At 39.0% G+C, this 19,021-nt stretch overlaps 1 protein-coding gene across 2 annotated transcripts in view; it reads right to left on the reverse strand.

The window, feature by feature from the left end:
* The window catches only part of pdlim5b (PDZ and LIM domain 5b), a 35,547-nt gene extending 16,948 nt beyond the window's left edge, over positions 1–18,599 (reverse strand). Inside the window, exons 1-3 of one of the 2 annotated variants that reach the window (XM_034123184.1) lie at positions 18,476–18,599; positions 13,250–13,355; positions 2,636–2,787 (exon numbers count right to left, since the gene is read on the reverse strand). In XM_034123184.1, coding sequence (XP_033979075.1) covers positions 2,636–2,787; positions 13,250–13,348 — 251 coding nt within the window. In that variant the 5' untranslated portion in view covers positions 13,349–13,355; positions 18,476–18,599. The remainder of the gene's footprint in view (positions 1–2,635; positions 2,788–13,249; positions 13,356–18,475) is intronic. The other variant, XM_034123185.1, reaches the window with a different exon arrangement.
* Between the last annotated feature and the right edge of the window lie 422 nt (positions 18,600–19,021).

The raw sequence follows: 19,021 nt of genomic DNA on the forward strand, positions 1-19,021 counted from the left end.
TATATCTGACCTACTATACATGTAGCATGTTCTACTGAGGTAGGTGTTATTGTGAGAAATGTACTGTAGGACTGTGTGTGGTGGTCATAAACAGACAAACTTTGGTTAAACAGTGTGTTTAGTTCATGAGAAATTCTGTATCAGCGAAACCTAGTGAGTGCTGTCAGACGCTGTTTTGACATGTTTTCGTGTAACCACGATCTTGGAAATGGAAAAACTGGTTTCTCTCTCTGTCACAAAATATATAACAGCTCGTTGTGCATTCAGACTCATATTGCCAGGATGAAGAGAATATTTTCAAACCCCAATACAATTTCCTCTCTACAAAAAAATATTTCCCCTTACCTAGCAACAAGGAAATCACTTTTAGACGTGTTGGCATCAAGCACCGAGAGTGTCTTTTTGGCTGGACAACACCTGGAAAGACTGTATGGTATGTATAACTTAAATAATGGAAATGGTATGGCTGTGGGACAGTTACTTATAACTTCTATTTATTGCACAGTAGTTATAGTACAGCTGTGGGTTTTTTCTCGTTCAGAATCTTTCCATTTAATGTTGTCTATTGTGTGATTCCAATTAGATTGAATTACATAATTATCTAGCCCTTATATTGAAATGAGTGCAACAATCTGAGCTAATTATAGTAGTAGTGCAAACGACATGCTTTGTTAGGTTAGGGTTATGTTGTGCATAACAGGTGAGGGCTGTCGTGTCTTTTTTAACACCTGCTATATGTCAGTGTCATTTTAGGGAACTGCCCAAAGAATGTGAGCTATGACAAAGTGACATAATGGTACTAAACTGAAGTGACATTAATCATCTGTTGGCACTCTTTGAAAGCTTTTATGATAAGAAGAGTGTGATCATGAAAACCATAAATCAAACGTGAGAATGTGGATTGAGAAAGTGTTACACGTCAGAGAGAAATATTTGAGTAAAACACCTCAAATACAACATTTATTATACTGAGCTTTAACTAGTTTAGAAGACAATAACAAAATGGTCAGTGTGAATGTCCAATCCCATTATATTCAAACTTCTTATAATATATCGTTTTCAAGTCCCAAGTATAAAGTATCCTTTTTTCAATCCCAAAATTAAACAAACACAGAAAAGTTCTTTATTCTCTCTGCTTCACTGAATGAAGACATGCGATATCAACAGCCTGCAATCTAAAGAATGCCGCCAAAAAAAGAAGCAAACTTCAATCATGTATCATTTGTATCGAGGAAACCTTTGTTGTTTATTGGGTGTTTTTTCTCGTAGTTTACATGTCCTGTGAGACCCCAATGTTTGATGTTTCATTGTGAAGCCATTACCCACAGTGGATTACATACAGCTGTGGGACAGGGTTATTTTAGGATTATTTTCCCACGATTACAGCACACAGTAATAGTACTCCTTTGATGTGGTGATGGAACATGCAAACTAGTCTTTGAGTTTTTCTGTCAACATGGTTTACAGCTCTGAGAGTGTGCATGCTTTGCCTTTGTTTGTTTCTGCCACTAAAGTTACTCTTCTCTACGCTTGGCTGCAGAACATGTACGCTAAGCTTCAATGAAAAGGATCACAATCCTTTTGACTTTTGCTCGTCCATATAAGAAGCTCTGAGATGAGAGAACTGATCTTGGATAGGCAGTGCTGTCCTTAAAAAGTAAATATAAGCTATTTATTTGTCTACAAAACGCACTCAAGGCGTCCTGACCTTTCACTACATAGACTATAAAAGTTGTTTGGAGAGAAAATGTTCCTTGGTGGACAAATAAAATGAAACCCTCAGTTGAATTCTGTGTTGTCTTTTCTTTGAAGCATATATTACGGCTTTACAGAGCGCTATTTTAAGGGGGCTTACATTTAAAGTGCTCCGGGCGCTGTGCTAAGGTTTAATATACTCAAGGGCCTCAGAATACCAGGGTCTTCCTTTTGTCTCTTAAGAGAAGCAGTTGATGAACTCAGCACGATCAAACTCAAACTGAAGACTTTTACAGATTCTCTGCCATGACCTACACAGCCAGAAAGAACATGTGTAAACTATTCATTAAGAATCTCTCGCTGTGAGTACACGCTCTAACGTGGAGATCCAAGGAAGAATTTTGGGCCAACAATTTAACTGGAACGCAAACCTCAAGTATTTTGATTTGCATACCTCTAAACTGTGATTTTACACTGTAAAATGTGCAATTGATTTGCCTTAAGATTTACTTTGCATGGGAATCACAGAAATGTCAATACCATGCTTTCTTGACAATGTACTATTACATAAATCATGCAAGAAATATCAATCATAATTAAGTCTTTTAAACCATTTGAAACCTCAGAAAGGACTCCGGGACATGGCATATGTTGTGGCAGAAACTGTCATCTGCTTTTAAATAATAAAAAGTACAAATAAACCAGACATGGCAATTAATCTTCAGAGGGCCAGTTAAAGTTTTCTTTGTGTCTGTTCACTATCCTGTTAAAAGTAGCTTCAAATGCATACAGTATGGAAACTCTTGACTCCTATATGTTCTTCAAACAGGCTTAAATACACACTGGTGGGCAAAATCAACAAAGTATGCATTCCACTGCTGAGAGAGGAAATCCATAGATTATGCTGCAGAAAGTGTGTGCTCATGTGTGCAACTGTTACCTCTGCAGAGTGAGGCTGAGATTGCCCGTGCAGGCCTTAATCTTGTTCTGGGCCTCTAGGTGATTCATGCGGTCCGCGGAAATGCCGTTAATGGACATGATGATGTCTCCGACCGTCATGTTGGCTTGAGCTGCCTTGCCTCCATCATTAAGCTGCAATGAGAAAACAATACATTGGATTAATTTAAATAAGAAGCTCATGACCAAACAAATATGATTATTTCCACAGCATTTACTTATCAACTCTACCCCTTGTTCTTTATTAAGATTGTAGGAAACTGTAGGGTTTGAATGCACAGTTTGAGAGAATTAATAGTAAATAAATAAAAGGCATTTGATCAAAACAAGGCTGTGTACGCACATTTTGATTATTTATTTCTTGTAATTACCAAGCAATGTGCTGTCCTTTCCGTTTCCTGTCTTATGTAACTTCAGATAAGATACACATCTTATTCCCTTCAAAACATCACAACATCGCTCGGCCTCGGACAGGATAACACATCCACCGACACAAGATTTAAAAAAAACTAAATGCTGACTCACTTTACCAAATGATTGAATAAGCGCAATATATTTTAGTTTCAAGTATTATTAAATTAAAAGGAAATTGTGATTGTTAAAAATATGAAATGTTTCATTTCAAGAACATGTAGACGACGTGTTGAATACTTTGAAAGAACAGCCCGGCCAATGATCACAGCATCAGGTGATGATGGTTAAGTATTTTATCCGTTTTGCAGCTTTCAACCTCTGTCAGATAAAAATGAGTGTCTTTAGAGATTATAAACTACTTTAGGGTTTTCTGTGCTGTGTACTTTATCTGTGAGTGTGGTTCTGGGAGTTGCTTTTTTTTTGTTTTCTGGGAGGTGGTTTTCATTTTACTGTACAATATTTAATTTTACATTCTGTTCTTGTATCATATTCTATTTACGTGTATATAGACTTCTTGCACTATTTTTTATTTGTATTTCTGTATTTTATTAAATATGTTGCATCGTTGGAGGAGCTTGGGTCATAAGACTTTCATTGTCATTTCTACACTGTAGCTTATGTACATATGACATTAAAACCTTGAAATCTCGAATATTGAATTTTGCTGGTGACAGGTTGTTTTCTCTCAAGCAGGTTTTCCTTGTAAAGTAGAACACACAATACAATATAAAAAACAATCGCCTTACAGGAATAATTAACTGAGGAAGTGTCATGATGGTATCTGTCAGTTTAAATATTTACCCGATTGACCTGCTTTATCTCCCCTTAAAGCTCTACTGTACAACGGTATATCCACCAGGGAGTAGAATAAGGTTGACGTTTATTGGGTTTTCTACTCTCTCTTTCCACCATGCTGAGACTTGCATTCAACACACAGGAAGTAAAGCAATATAACCATGACGATAGGATGACTATCTGCCAGGTGTGGTGATGGAACAGCGAATTACGTAAGGCTGAGCGCATCCTATCAATCACTCACACACTCAACACCTGAAATCATGCAAGAACAAGACTGAACTGTGTGTACTTATTAAATGATACTGCCTTTGTTAGGATCATATCTGTATGTGATCTGTCAGCAGTGTGAAAAAAACTCTTAGAAATAGGGACATGGAGCTGAGGAGAGATGTGAGTGTGCTGAGAGACAGAACAGAATAATGAAGAGGGTGTTAAGCATGATGGCTGGATATTGATTTTATCCATCAACTCTATTGAGTGTTGAACATAAAATTGGAACTTAAATGTGAGTCAGAAATGAGTTTAATGCCCCCCAAGTGCTTTCTGCGATACATTTCTATGAACCAATTACATTTAAATACATGCAAAAGACCTTCGATTGTTCAGTCACACACACTTGGGAGTGGTTATTTATAAGTGCCAGCCAGCCCTGATTAGGCTGATAAATGAAAAACAAGATCTTCCCTTTCCCCACTGCTTAAGAATGCATTCAGGTTAGGTAACTCCAAAAGGATTTCCCCTTGCATTTCAAAAAAAAAGGAGCCAATGAGACATAAAGAATGTGCCATTGTGTTACCCTCATTATAACATAGGGGGGGAGAGAGTGGGTGGGAGGGGGGAGAAAGAATGAGGAAGTGACAGTGGCAGCGAGCAACACATTTTCTCTGGAGCAGCGCTTTCCTTTTTTCATTATCAAGTAGATCAGTAGCGGGAAGTGTAGAATGCATAGCTGAGGCTGATGTATGCATACCAGCCTATAGAGCAGCCACATGCTAAGTGTTACTCACAAAGGGCAGCGTTATCACTTCACAGGCCTGAACACAGCTTCCACTGACTCACTCAGAGTCCGGTTCACACACACACCTGCCACATGAGTCTGTCTTGACTCATTTACTATAAATAAAAGAAGTCATTGCTCTTCAAGGCAGAAGCTAATAAAGAGAGTAAGCACTCTTCAGAGATCACTGGCATCTGCTGGCCATGTTATACTCTACTAGACATCCCCTGAGGTCTATAGCAGAACAAAATCTGCTGAATGAACGTGTCCCTGAGACGTCATGTCTCCCTCTCTGTGGGCCTGTGAGCGTTCTTTAGAGAGGAAGAGAGAGAGGGAAAAGGGAGATTTGAAGTTCTCTCCTTGTAGGGATGTGAGAAAAGACAATACTATACAACTCCATGTATGGAAATTCCTCAAACAATATGTTCAAGACATGGAGAGAGGAGTAGACTGTTGTAAAATTCTCAGAAGACAAATGTGTTTTCATATGTGGTTAACAAGGTTTTATGCTTTAGTCTGCGGTGAACAGAGGGCACTTTATGAATCCCAACTTCTTTCAGTCAAACACTGTCTTTCTCACATGCATACAAAACAAATAGATGTTGCAGCAGGAATCCCTGGCATCCAGTCTATAAATATAAATCAAGAGAGGTCTGAGGCACTCGTGACGGAGAGCAGATAAGTAATGAACTGGAACTTGGGCTGTGCTACTCCAGCTCTCTCAGGAGAACTGGATGTTTTAGCAACAGATTTTCGCCAAACACTGTCAACCACAACACATTATAAGTTGTGCAATTGATCAGAATTTGAGAAAAAAAAAACATCTTGCTATTTTTAACCTTTCTACATCAAATAAACGTTAATTTCAAGGATTTTATGTGAAATTGGCTGATGAGTAGGATGTTTTCGAATGAATGAAGTGTCTTTCCAACTGCGCCTCATGAATAGGTTTACAGCCACATAATGGTGTGGCTGCTGTGGTCTTCTCCACACTGCTGATTTTACTGCTGTGTAGTTACTGGTAATGACCGTTTCCTCCAAACTACACATGTAAGTCCCTCAGCTCCTACAAATTAAGTATAAATACACATATTCGCAACACTTGGCAGATCCATCTGAGGGATTATAGCAAATCTTTGAGTACACTGGAGATTGTGATGTTACTTGCTCAAAAGCCTGTTAATTTATTGCTTGTTTAAATGTCTTTGTAGAAGAACTTTATCTTCACCAGATTCTTAAGAGATTTGGAGAAATTCAGAGGGATTTTGTACAGCAGTAAAGCAGAAGCCTAGAAATTAAGGGTCCATTGCTTCCATGTGTCTTCAATCCATCTGTTTAACAGCCATAATCAAATACAGTCATAAAAGCAAATAAGAAAATACAACTGGAAAGGCACAGAGAGCGCAGACTTCCGCCAAAGCCATTCCCATGCATATAACCGCCCTGTGATTGGGATCTACTCCCAAATGTAGTGGTTTCTTCCTTGATTCAATCTTATACAAAGTTTGAGGACATTTTGGCAAGTAGCTTTGCTGTAATTCTGCTGAAAAATAGACCGACAAACCAAACCTAACCGAAGACATGACCTCCTTGGCAGAGGTAATCAATCTGGTTTATTCCAAGGACTGTTACTCAGTTATCAATTTATTTTTATTATGGCAGTAAATTAATAAAGAAAAACAAGGGATTCTTTGAAAGTTATTATAGGGGGAATAAGAGACCAGGGTCTGTTTGGAGAGAAAGCAGCATTGTTAAATAGTTGAACAGCTAAATTTATGACACACAGTCCCTCTCCAGAGGAAGCTGCTGCCAAAACTCCTTAAATTGGAATTTCTCATCAACAGATCAATGGTGTATTTTTAAACCACTGATTTACAGTGTTTTGTCAAACTTTCAAATCTCACAGAAAACTCTTTATGGGAGGAGAACACAAAACACATTTTAGGTAAGGTAACATTATTAAAATAACACCTAAGCACGAGTGGGATACTAATCATGTTCCACGCTGGCATAACTTCCTGCCTTCTGTGAAATGATGAAGTAAGGAAGACGGCTGTAGTTTTTTCGCTTTTAAGAAGTCATGTTACAGGAAGTGTCTTGTGGTGAAGACTGAAGGCCTTTGAGATGCATGTCATGTTTGTGAAGGGCATACTTAAGATAGAAGACCTTATATGGAAAAGACTTGGGCCACACACAATGACATCACAAAGACACAAGGCTGCACCCATTCAACCTGTAAAGCTCATCAGAAATACACATTTTACCTGGCAGAATGGGAGGAATCTGTAAGGAGAACAATAGACAGTACAGTCCACTACAACCTGCTGGGCTAGCACAAGCAGAAGCCATAAAGTACATTATTTATTATTTTATTGTCAAGAGTGGTCTTCCCTTTGATGTGTGCACACTGGCAACACCTCGCACAAACTATTTGAAGATTAAAGAGGAAGAGAGATGAGAATTAATTGGAATCCAGTCATTGGGAGTGGACCAAATGGCAAGTACTCATTTTCCTCCAAGCCACACATCTCAATTAAGACCACTTGAACAGAGGTAGACCAGCGGTTGTCGTGGTTTGACCCCACATTTTAGTACATCAATCAGGCGGCTGGAAACCACGAGATGCCAAGCAGACCTTCGTATGAGCTCTTGGTGAAATCGCTATGACAACGCAAACAAAACAACACAAAGCAGTACCAACCCCTCGCTGAATACTGAATGCTTTTTTGTCAGGTCAGAAACAAACCAGGCTGACTAACGCTGCTGAGGCAGATGATATGAAAAGGCTTTTAACTGCGGTGGGGCCTTGAGCCAAGTGCAAGTGCTGAGTTCAACCTCCATGATTCATTCCACTCTCCTGAGCTTTTCTGGATTCTGTCAACGGGCAGAGGGATTGTAAAGTCTTAACATGTTGTAGCTTACTTATCTATTGATGATACAACTGACACAAATAGACTGTACCAGTGCCCTAAAGCAGAGTACATAGTACATGATAACAAAGGTTCAGCAAAAAACTAAACTAAAAACGATATTGTGATGTGATCACACCAGCCACGAGGCCAAATTGGGCCAGGGGCATAAAGTGGAAGGGGGTGAGGGAAAATGCTCCCTTCTACACTTCCTAGTCCACTATTATGGCTCCCTTGCTTGGACCACACCCATCTTCTCAATTTAGCACCGGTTTCATGACTACATCATCCACGGTTGCGTCACTATCGCAGTGCTAATATCTGCCCACAGACAGAGAGAAACGTAAACACCTGGCAAAGTACTCAAAGCGACTTCTGTGAAAGTTCCCGCTACAGAAGGTGTTACCAGGAACACATTTTGCTATGATGACACATATGCACACTCAGAATCTGAAAACAATACCAGCCATGCTGTGGCAGCTGATAACAAATGGGAGAACCACTGGAATATTAACACATATGTTGCATGACTGCACAAGAAAACACGCACTCTAGGTTAATGTTAAATTGATTTAAATGGCATTTCTATTGCATCCTAATCAGATCACTTCACAATGCTTATAAAGTAGCATGCCTGTTATCAAGCAAGACTGACTATCACTGTCTTTAATCCAACTGTCCTTAAAACCAAGAGTTAATCGTCGGTTGTAGTCCAAGCTGAAGCCATTAGGACACATCAGTGGCCCATTGTGTATTTGAATTAGGCTAATTCATCTATCTTCTTAAACAAAAAGTTGATTCTTCCTAAAAATATCTTTCATCAAAACAAAAATAAAACAGTCTGAGGGATCTAAATCAAAATCGAGTTACAGCTTTCTCATTCTTTATAGCTCTGCCATATAGCATCAGGAAGATTAAAAGCATATGGCCTTAATACAGCTCTAGACAGACACCAAAGAGATCAAACACACTGCAGATAACTGATTTATACTAAAACCCATATGTAACCTGAACACATCTTTATGACCCTGGGTGGAATCACAGATTATTAAATATGCCGTGTGAAATGTATATTCATGAAATATGGGATGGATTTAATGGATTTCTATAAAATTTCAGTTTCCATGTAAAATTCTCAAGAGCTTTTAATACAAGAGACAGATATTAAAACAGTTTGACAGCTTTGCAGCACAGGCCACAGGTTATCTGTCTAAATAGTTTCCTGAAACACCAGGAGGTTTCCATTGTTTGATTTTGGTTTTTTTGCTCAACCGAAAGTTATGGCTCAATGTTGGACAAATTACTCTTTATCTAAAAAGGTACACAAGATAATAACCCTTTTCTCTGTATTATTGTAACTTAATATAGAAGAGAAATGTCCTCTAATGGAAGGTATTGTATTACTTTCACTCAAACACTTTCTATCACATACTGTCCTGATATCTGATACTCAAAATGATCCCTTTCTAGGGTAGAATAACCTGAAAGTACAGCCAGTTCAGTCAAAGCACATCCACATGATGTATTTAGATTGCATGTGGATTGTTTAAAAAAAGTATCATTTAAAAATCATTTGAAGCACAGATAGAAAATGTTGTATGACAAGATGATCATAACTATATCACACTGAATTAAAACATGTTAAGTAGCCGAACCTCCCTGGAAGTCGCTCACCGTTAGGCTCTGAATTACCGTGCGGAGAGTGCAGTTTTGGTTAGCCTTTCAAATTTAGCACGTAGCAAATGACTGGTGTGTGAAGGATATGTTTACAGTCGGATCAAAGAGTTCACTCAAGGTTGTTTCAAAGTGAATTAATACTTTCAAAAAGAACAACAGATGTTCCTGTTTATCATTTGAAACCTACAGACCTTAGCTTACAGTATAAAGGCTTTTGTCCAATGTAATAAATAACTCAAGATGCAAGCTACCCAATGTAGGGCTGTGAGATGATCCTTCTCTCTTAAAAGGAATACAGAAAGAATACCTTACCCCTAATGTTGTTGTTGGTTGCCCAGACACACTCCATCATCACACTGCTTTTCTATGACAGTGAGAGTAGCCTCACCATATTAACACATGATGGTGGTGCTTAAACTAATCTGTAAGCTCAGGGGCAGGGCCTACTGCGAACACAGAGCTAAAAGTAGATTGTATAATGTTCACTCAAAGTATCACGTGCCACTAAAACAACAATTCAAAGCGGACAAAGAACAAGAGGGGGAGGTGAGGGGTCAATGGCAGAAAAAAGAAACATTTATCTTTGGGGACCCCTCACTGACCTAATGTAAAATAAACAGACATTATGTGGCTGAGAGATACTAATGATTAAAAACCAATGTATTCAACACAGGTCCAGGGTCTGTCCTTTAAACAAAAACATTCCCGGTTTCATAATGAATGCTAAATTAGTCTACATTTCTTTCAAGAAATGCCCAAAAAGGATCTGGATAAATCACAGATGGTGATAACGGAAAGAGTCTGAGGGAACAAAAACACAGACACCCACACACATTATGTACATACCTTGACCTTCATCCATAATTCAACATTATTGGGTGGTCTCACTTTTGTCAAACATCCCAACTGAATACCACACAATACATAAGACTCGTATTCCACCTTATGTTATGATTTAGCCTCATTACCAAACCAAAGACAAATATTTCTAAAAAAGGAAACCAGGCTTATGTCCGGCACTGTACTGTGTATAATCTTAGGATCAGTTACATGTGGTAAGCATATGTAGAGTCATTACATCATTATTCCATGGCAATCGCATCCATCTAAGCAAAAATAAATAGAGGCTTTAAAGTCAAGGCACAATCTTCACTGAAATGTCAGACAATTAGGCATTGTGGGTCTCTAATGAACCCAAACACAGGCTGTGAACTACACCATTTTCTCATCATCCAGCTAATAAAGGAATTTAAGTAATGGTTAAACTGTTGGCAGATGTTTCCATGTATGTACATTATCTCACGTACTCCTCCCTTAGTAAATGATGTTACTCCCTAGACTAATATTACATAACAGTAATCATTACAAATTACTTAAATGGAGAAATGACAGATTTAAGGAAAAATATGTATAATAATAGATAAATAAACCTTTTCAGCATTATTGCAACATATAGGCCACATGTTGCACTTTCAGTCTCTTGGCTGTGACTTGTGTGACATTAGGATATGGAAGATAAATACAAAGGCGAGCCTTGGCGCCTGGACAATATCAAGAAATGTGATGGCCATTCCCCGGTCATGCGCTGGGATGAAAATATGTCACAGAATGACACTAACCAACAATGTGATGGAATGAGAAGCTGTGGGAGTCATGTTGTCTGGTTCAGCGCAGAACTGTGGCATGCAGAGTACATCACTGAGGACTCAACACTAAACTGCTGTTGGACACAGGAGTTGTATTCAACACTTGTGATGTCCATTAAGTGGTAAAAATGTATAAATATTACATCTGTAAGGCATTTTTGAGACCTTTACCAACTCACAGTGTCTTCTTACTGTTTAACTATCTCTCTGTAGTAAAAAACATGACATGGCACATCACTTCAAGTATCACAGGAAAGGTTCAGAAGCTCCTTTGCTTTTAATTGTTCCTGTGGGATTTATGAATGAGGGAATAATGCAACATATCAACTAATTAAACCATTGCCATCAATCCACATGATGTTTAACCTGTTTTTCTTTTAAATGGCTGATTGGAAATGAAAGGGAAAAGAGTCAAAATGGCGACATTTACGCTGATCTTGGCCCTCTGAAAAAGTTTTTAGGTTTTCTATTTTCATATATCAAGGTGCTCCAACATCTAATACAATGACATGTGTGAAGCTTTATTCTTGTATTGTTTTTTTAGATCTGATGACATGATGTCTCCTGGCAGCTACATACCACAATGAAAACACAATGTCCTTCATTCCATTGCTATCATAGTGACAAGACGTAAAAATAGTCAAAGGAAATATGCTGGCCTTTTCGTACTCAAAAGGTATGTCACTTCCCCTCTTGTTCAAACTTCCGTAACTGATCCTGCCAACAACAAATAAACAGAGTCGCTGACCTTGGCCATGACATAGAGATTACAATGACATAACAGGAAGTAGCATGAACTGAATAACACTGCAGCAGCCACATTTGTTGTCAAAGCACAGACTTCACTGGTGGAACACAATCTGCATCATTTGAATGATTAGTTAGTTTGACAAGAAGCAATGTTAGTTTAACTTAGACACTTCTGATACTCTCGGGTTGAAAAGACTGCTACTTATCAGACAGTGTAGTGTCATTTGGACAACAATCTTGCATAGAAGGCCCTTCACAATGAACATAAACAGTGTGAGCATGTCTCATAAATAGTACTGTTTTACAATCAGTGGGACAGCCGCGCAGCCCTCCTCCCAGCTGAGGGCCCAACAGGTCAGCCGGAGCCAAATCCCAGGTTGAGTTTTTGGGGGCCCAACTCCTGTTTAAAGGTCCCCTATTATACTGTTTTTCATCAATATATTATAGGTCTCAGATATATACAAAACATGTCTCTGAAGTGTTTGGCTCGAAATACCAAACAGATCATTGTAGCATCCCATAATCCCCTCTGTTTCAGCCCTGTTTCAAAAGTGCTGATTCTCTGTCTGTTACTTTAGATGAAAATAAGGAGCCCCTCCCCACGCCCCTCTGAGAGATATTTGGTTAAAAAGAACACAATGGTGCTCTAGGAGGAGAGTCAGGTGATAAGGTGTGGGGGGGGGGGGTTACAGTACCTTGGTTGGTTATTGGCTAATGGTTACACAAGCCAACAAATCGTTATGACATCATAAAGTGGCCAAAATCTGATCAGCTCATTTTCAGACAGGTTTTTATATAAATGGATCAGGACAAAAAGTGAGCAAATCATTTTTCCTGAAACTTTCAGAATCTCTTTACACAGAGGGGATACATGTTTATGTATAAAAGACATTAAAAAGTGGATTTTGCATAATAGGTGACCTTTAAGGTCAGGTTCTGATGCTTTCACTGCAGAACCAGTATACATATACATCGCCTGTGCTTTGTATCAGGACTTAAGACGGGGAGAAAGGCCAGAACACTTTGCATCATCCCTCATCTGATGACCAAAATGACAGCAGCCACTAACAGCTATCAGCTTAATCTCCAAAATATACCCTCAATGACCGTCTGGGAAATGCTAGGGAGTTTTTTTAATTGACGGATATTGTGGTTATGGTTCAGTTATGTAATATTATTATGACAATAGGTCTGAAGTCATGACTGTGAGGGATTGATTGACAGAGGCCATGAGCTTTTAGAAAAGGTGTCTAAATCCAGCAATGACTGTCACACAGGAGATGAATGGCACACGCACTTTCATCATTGACGAGTCAAATGGCATCACGAGCCTGTACTGAATGCCTCAGAGGTGGCAGTCATGGAATGAAGGGTACATGGGTGTTTTGTGGGCATGTTCCACTCACCCGTGAGATGGTGAGGGGGAGACAGAAGTCCTTCCCTCCTTGCAGTCTGAAGCCCCAGGGGGCGGGGCCAGCCAGGGAGACGCTGTAGCTGCTGCTCATGATTCACCTAGAGACAGAAGAAGAGATATTTTTACATTTGATAGTGCATGAACCAATATTTAGAGGGATATCAAACACCAAGAGACAAAATCCACACTGAAAAAATCCCAGACAGAGATAACACAACAATAAGGAAGAGAAAAACGGGAAATGAGTATGTAAACAAACCGTGTGTCACGTAGTTCACAGTCAACTTAGTGTGTTCAAGTCAGTGCACTGTAAATGGATATTCTATTTGACCTGAAGAAAAGCATTCCTATGACGAGTGTAGATTCAAAAGGTATGCCAGGTATGTTTTTCATCACTGTGTGTTATAATTATTTCCTTTTTGTCATCCAATAACATATCACCAGACCTTTTTGGGCTACTAGCTTACATTTGATTACAGTGAAACTATTTAGATTCAAGAACAACTGTCTATTAATAGTCCTTTTCTAAAGCTTTGTCCTAGGCAATGCCATTTACGATAGGGATATTACTGAGTCTGTCATATATCATATACAGCACAGGGCTCGACTAAGGGTTGCCACATTGCTATTGCTAATGAAAATGCACATCCTCAAGCAAATGAGTGTGACTTGTAATAAGCAACACAAAGGTAGTCTGAAAAAAAGAAACAAGGACAACTCAGGGATATTTATAGTGTTAGCATTGACTACCCTTTGTTTATCTAAAATAATCTCAGATCAGTGACTCTGGAGCTGCACTTTGGACCCATGATCTCAGTGTCCTCTCATTGAACCCACTGCTTGAGAAAATGATTTTCTGACAAAAAGGTAGCCAGACTGAGAAAACAAACTATATTAAAAAATGAACTGGCATTATGGAGGTACTGTCAGCCTATTGTAGATAGATCATATTGTCCTTACAATACATAAGGGGTAAAACAATCAAACCAGTGGCAACTTCAGCATTTTTAAAATTATGCATTGGTAGGCAAAGGCATTGTATCTCCTTTTTCCAAAATACTTGGCTCCCTTTGGTATTCATCTTTTCAATAAGGCAAAGCCTAGTGAACAGTCCTGTACCTGTATCATCCTTAAAATAGATTCCTGGTGTTGAGAAATGGTCTTTAGAAAAAAAGACGTTATATAAAATATGTCGTAAGCACATCCGGCAAAAATATCTGTTTATCCCTAATATATAACAGAGTGAGCATTAACCTTTCCTCAGGCAACTGTCTGTCTGCATTCACACCAAATCAGGCGTTGTGGCAATTAGCTAAGGGTTGTGCAACGGTGTGTGGGAGTGTCAATTAAATGGTACATTTGTGTGACAATGAATGCCAAGTCATTTCACAATGATTACTGCGTTTGTACTCCCTCGTGGCAGGGTTGTACAGATCTGGACAGCTGGTTACGTGATTGGCCATGCTACCGCAGCATGACATCAGGATGATTTCTCCAAAAGACGACTCTGTTTTTTACTTTTCACAGTGGGTAACCCATGCAATCCGCACATCAACATACTACCCACTTGAAAATGAATGTAGGTCTTGCATTTTTGGCTCAGCCTGCTGATTTTCTGTGAATGCAGCATAAATGCTCGACACACCCTAGATGGTCATAGACTTGATACATCTCAGCTGCCAACTCTACGTTTCATTGGAGAGAAGGTTTGCCAACATCTCAATGGCCAAATGCCCCATCATCTACATTACCTCATGGATGGATACCAATACCATATCCTGATTATACATGTGTGCATTCAAATCAAATGGACAGTTCCAAAAGTGAGACAAAGCGAAGACTATTTGGTGCAGTAAAATATTTCATGCACTATTAAGTTTCACTGGTTGAAGCCCTGCCTGTCATGCATTCCTTTTCCACTGAAAATTTGAAGCTGAAAGCTATTTATTAGAAGCTAAATTGAGGTTAAGTACAGTCACATGCTTACATTTAGTGCATTATTAAATATATTAGGTTAATGATTGGGGAAATTGGTGTACCATATTTGCAGAATGCACTTTAATTTACTGGAGTATTCAGCCAACAGCCTCTAGTGGATCTGTCTGTGTGCCTGTGAACCACGTTCAGAAAGAAACAGATCATGTGGAAATATATCACCTCTGCCCTGCACAACAGGGAGGGTGAATGTGGACATAAAAACATAACATCAAAGGCTGACCCACAAGCCCTATGTCACAAACAGTACACTGCAATCACTTGGGAAAAAGTGAAATGTAGGATAAAAGCCAAGTCTAACACTGATGTAATGTTAGTGGCAATCAAATTGCATTTTAGAAAGAAACTGAGAACCAAATAATGATGTTGTAAAGAACTAAACATCTGACATTTCTGCTAAACTAATGAATGAATAGAGGGGTGAATAGAGGAATTAAAGTATAGCTATCATTTGGTGCTGTACAATTTGAATATCTACTGCTCTTTTATTTCTAGCTTCAGTAAAAAGGATATCACGTTTTCCTCACATAGTCCATCCTTAAACAAAGCAATTCAAGATTCAACTATTGCTTTTGTGCACTTGGCACTGCAGAGAAAACACATTTTTCTGATCAGTATTTCATGAATAATAATGCCTTGTCATCCCAGAGGCATGCCATTCTCAGGTTGTAAGTCATGCTGCTGTCACACAAATTCCCTCAGGGACCCAGCACCACCTGCTGCAGACCATCACCTGGTCCTTGTACGAGACACACGTCAGATCAGAGGGTTGGCCAACAAACTGACTCATCATCTTTCCGGGAGGGGAACGGGCTCTTCAAAGAAGCCAGCAACTAAGCCACACAGAAGGCATGAGGGCGGTTGGAAAATAAAATCACGTGTGAAAGTGATCGTGAGGAGGTGAACACCTGGAAAACAAAGAGCACATAGCTCTACTATTTATACAACACACTCTCAGAATCAAACTAGAGTACACCATGGCCACATGGAGAATATGCAGGTCTATAATAAGAAATAAACTACTTATAGACTGCTGTCTCCCTCTTCAAGGTGATCGAGGGTCGATGTGAGCCAAGACGTTTATTTTTGGGGAATTTACAAGACCTAACCCACATCCATTATCACCAATCAATTACACTTACTCTGTTTATACTCATCATATTGCATTATTTGAGACACATCTTTGAACAACTGTTAACACAGAGATAAAGAACACATTTCAGATGTGAAAGCAAACGTAGGTGATGTCCTAACCTCAATATAAGGAACTTAAGGAACTGTTGCAGACCTTGCTTAGAATTTCATTAAAGTATACACCCCTTAACTGCTAACGCTCATTTAATGTTAAGGGGTGATAGTACAAAAGTTATTATAGACATAGATACTATACGTTTTATTCAAATTTCTTCAGGACTCAATGTCTTGAGGTCATTGTTCAAAACAGCCCTTAAGGAATACAAAGCATTGCATAGCTCTGTTAACTATGTCAGTTGTTCCCAAGAGATTATTGCGGTATTACATTTCATAGCCAGCCAACTGGGGCATTTCAGAAAAAAAAAGCTACATAAAATGCTGATAGAAAAATGTGGATCACACACAAATCATACCCACATTTCAGTTGCATTTCATTCCCTAATAAGGAAAAAAAAAACATTAGCTCATCTCATGTCCCTGCTTGTTTTGCAATCCATAATGATATCAGGCATAGACATGAGCAGACACACCTTTCAGTGTTCCCAACCCTCACCGAGGGAAAAGCAGTTTATCAGCAGCAATCACATCAACACTTCTCTAAGCCTGTATACATCTGGGTATTTTCCACTTAGGCCTTATCTTATAAGTTCCTGTCATAATGGCACTTTTTTATGCCCAATATTTCAGCACATTCACACCAAAAACAAGATAACAACACAATCCTTTCAGCGCAGCACACATGAGGCCTGCCTACTGTGTTATCATACATTTATACATTTGTGTAGATGTATTTTAACTTGCTTGATCTAATTTGTAGGTAAATTACCAAAATAGTCTAAAATTGCAATTCAGTGTAGCTTTCTAGTCATGGTTGGATTAGACAAATATTGCCTCACAGGAGAAAAGCTCTACAGTAATTGGGAATCAAACAGGGGTCGACAGGGTTGTGTTTTACTGCCATTTAAAAGCCTGAACTCCATGCCCTTTCACTGCATGTGCCAAATACAGATGTTTTATTAAACTCATCATTAAGTATTGGGAAGAAAACAGTTATCTTGGTTATGGTGTAGATAGAGTGTATGACTGGCCTCTTTAGACGTCATGCTCATTTCACAATGTTTCAGGAGACAATGTGTTGCCAGGTGACATCATTGCAGGACAGGACATTGACTCACTTCACTAGTGGGCTGTCTATGACATCCACTTTAACTTGTCAATACAAGACAAAAAATATCTGATAAATTAGTCAATGTAGCACATACTGTGAAAGTATTTTCTTATGTAAGACTACGACAAATTAAAACTTAAAGAACAACTGATTGAAAGTCATATAAAAGGCATTTGTCATAATCCTTGTATTGGGACAACTTGTACCAACCTGAATTTATTGGACACTTTCTGTACACCAGCTGATTATACATGTTTGTTCTGAAAGCAACTCTTGTTCCGTTTAACACTTTCTTACATTCAGAATTCATAAAATATATACTTTAAATGCCTAGGGCAGGCTTTAAGTAGGCTACCTCAGTGTGTCAGTCTAGACCAATAAATATACTATAACTTTTAGGGGTAATACTCTAACACAATATTTAGCTTTAGTTGTAGACTTTAGAGAAAGTGATAACTCCCTAGGTCACCATCAGTCGTGTGTTTACTTTAGGGAACACACATTAGCGTCATTAAAGTCCAGCACTCCTTGTTTTTTTTTTCACGGAAGCTGACATTTAATGTGTATTTGGTTGCCTCAGTCAGTGGGTGTGACATAAAACACATGTCTGACATTAATAGTGCACTTTTCTTATAAACTTTAAACCAACTTGTTTGTAAGTAAAACAAACCTGTTACTGTGTTAGGAGCAGCGTAACAAATCGTGTTTTTTTAACTAATGCCTAAATATTTCGTATGCCATATGTTCATTTAATTGCAACTTTGTAGCAGGCACATAAAGCAGTTAAATATAACGGTAACACAAGCAGTGGCTTCCCCTGGGCCGCTATCTGTGAGAAGTTGTCAGATGTACCGGACTCACCTTGCCTTGTGAAGCCGGGTCTGGTGCGGAGGGAGAAGTGTGACTTTAGTCCGTCTGTTCTCGGAGTCAACTGGACTGAGCGGAACTGAAGCTTCCGCATATAAGCCAGCCCCATCTGGCTGCGGGTAGGAGGGCTCACAGCAGCGTGTGTGTGGGTGTGTGTGAGTGTGTGAGCTTTCTCTGTGAACGCACAGCGGCAGGCATGGGCATGTCAGACCGTGGGACAGAACAGGTGAGGCTGAAGAGTGAACTCCCAAAGTGTCCCTTTGTTGTCGGCTCAGGTGAAGCTTAGCCTGCAAGCCCTCCTGAGGTCATACCTGGCCACAAAATGCAAAACTGACGAAATCACTACGAAAGATCTCGATCTCTTTGTGAACATGTCAAACAAATGAGTTGTTGTGATTGAATACATTAACTTGGGAGAAGTACTCAGATGTTGTACTCGAGTAAAATTAGAAGTACAGTAGCTAGAGTAATAGACTATGTTACAAGTAAAAGTCCTGCATTCAAAAGGTTACTCAAGTAAAAGTACAAAAGTATTAGCAG

Source organism: Trematomus bernacchii, unplaced genomic scaffold (genome assembly GCF_902827165.1).
Source record: "Trematomus bernacchii unplaced genomic scaffold, fTreBer1.1, whole genome shotgun sequence".
Taxonomy (NCBI): Eukaryota; Metazoa; Chordata; class Actinopteri; order Perciformes; family Nototheniidae; genus Trematomus; species Trematomus bernacchii.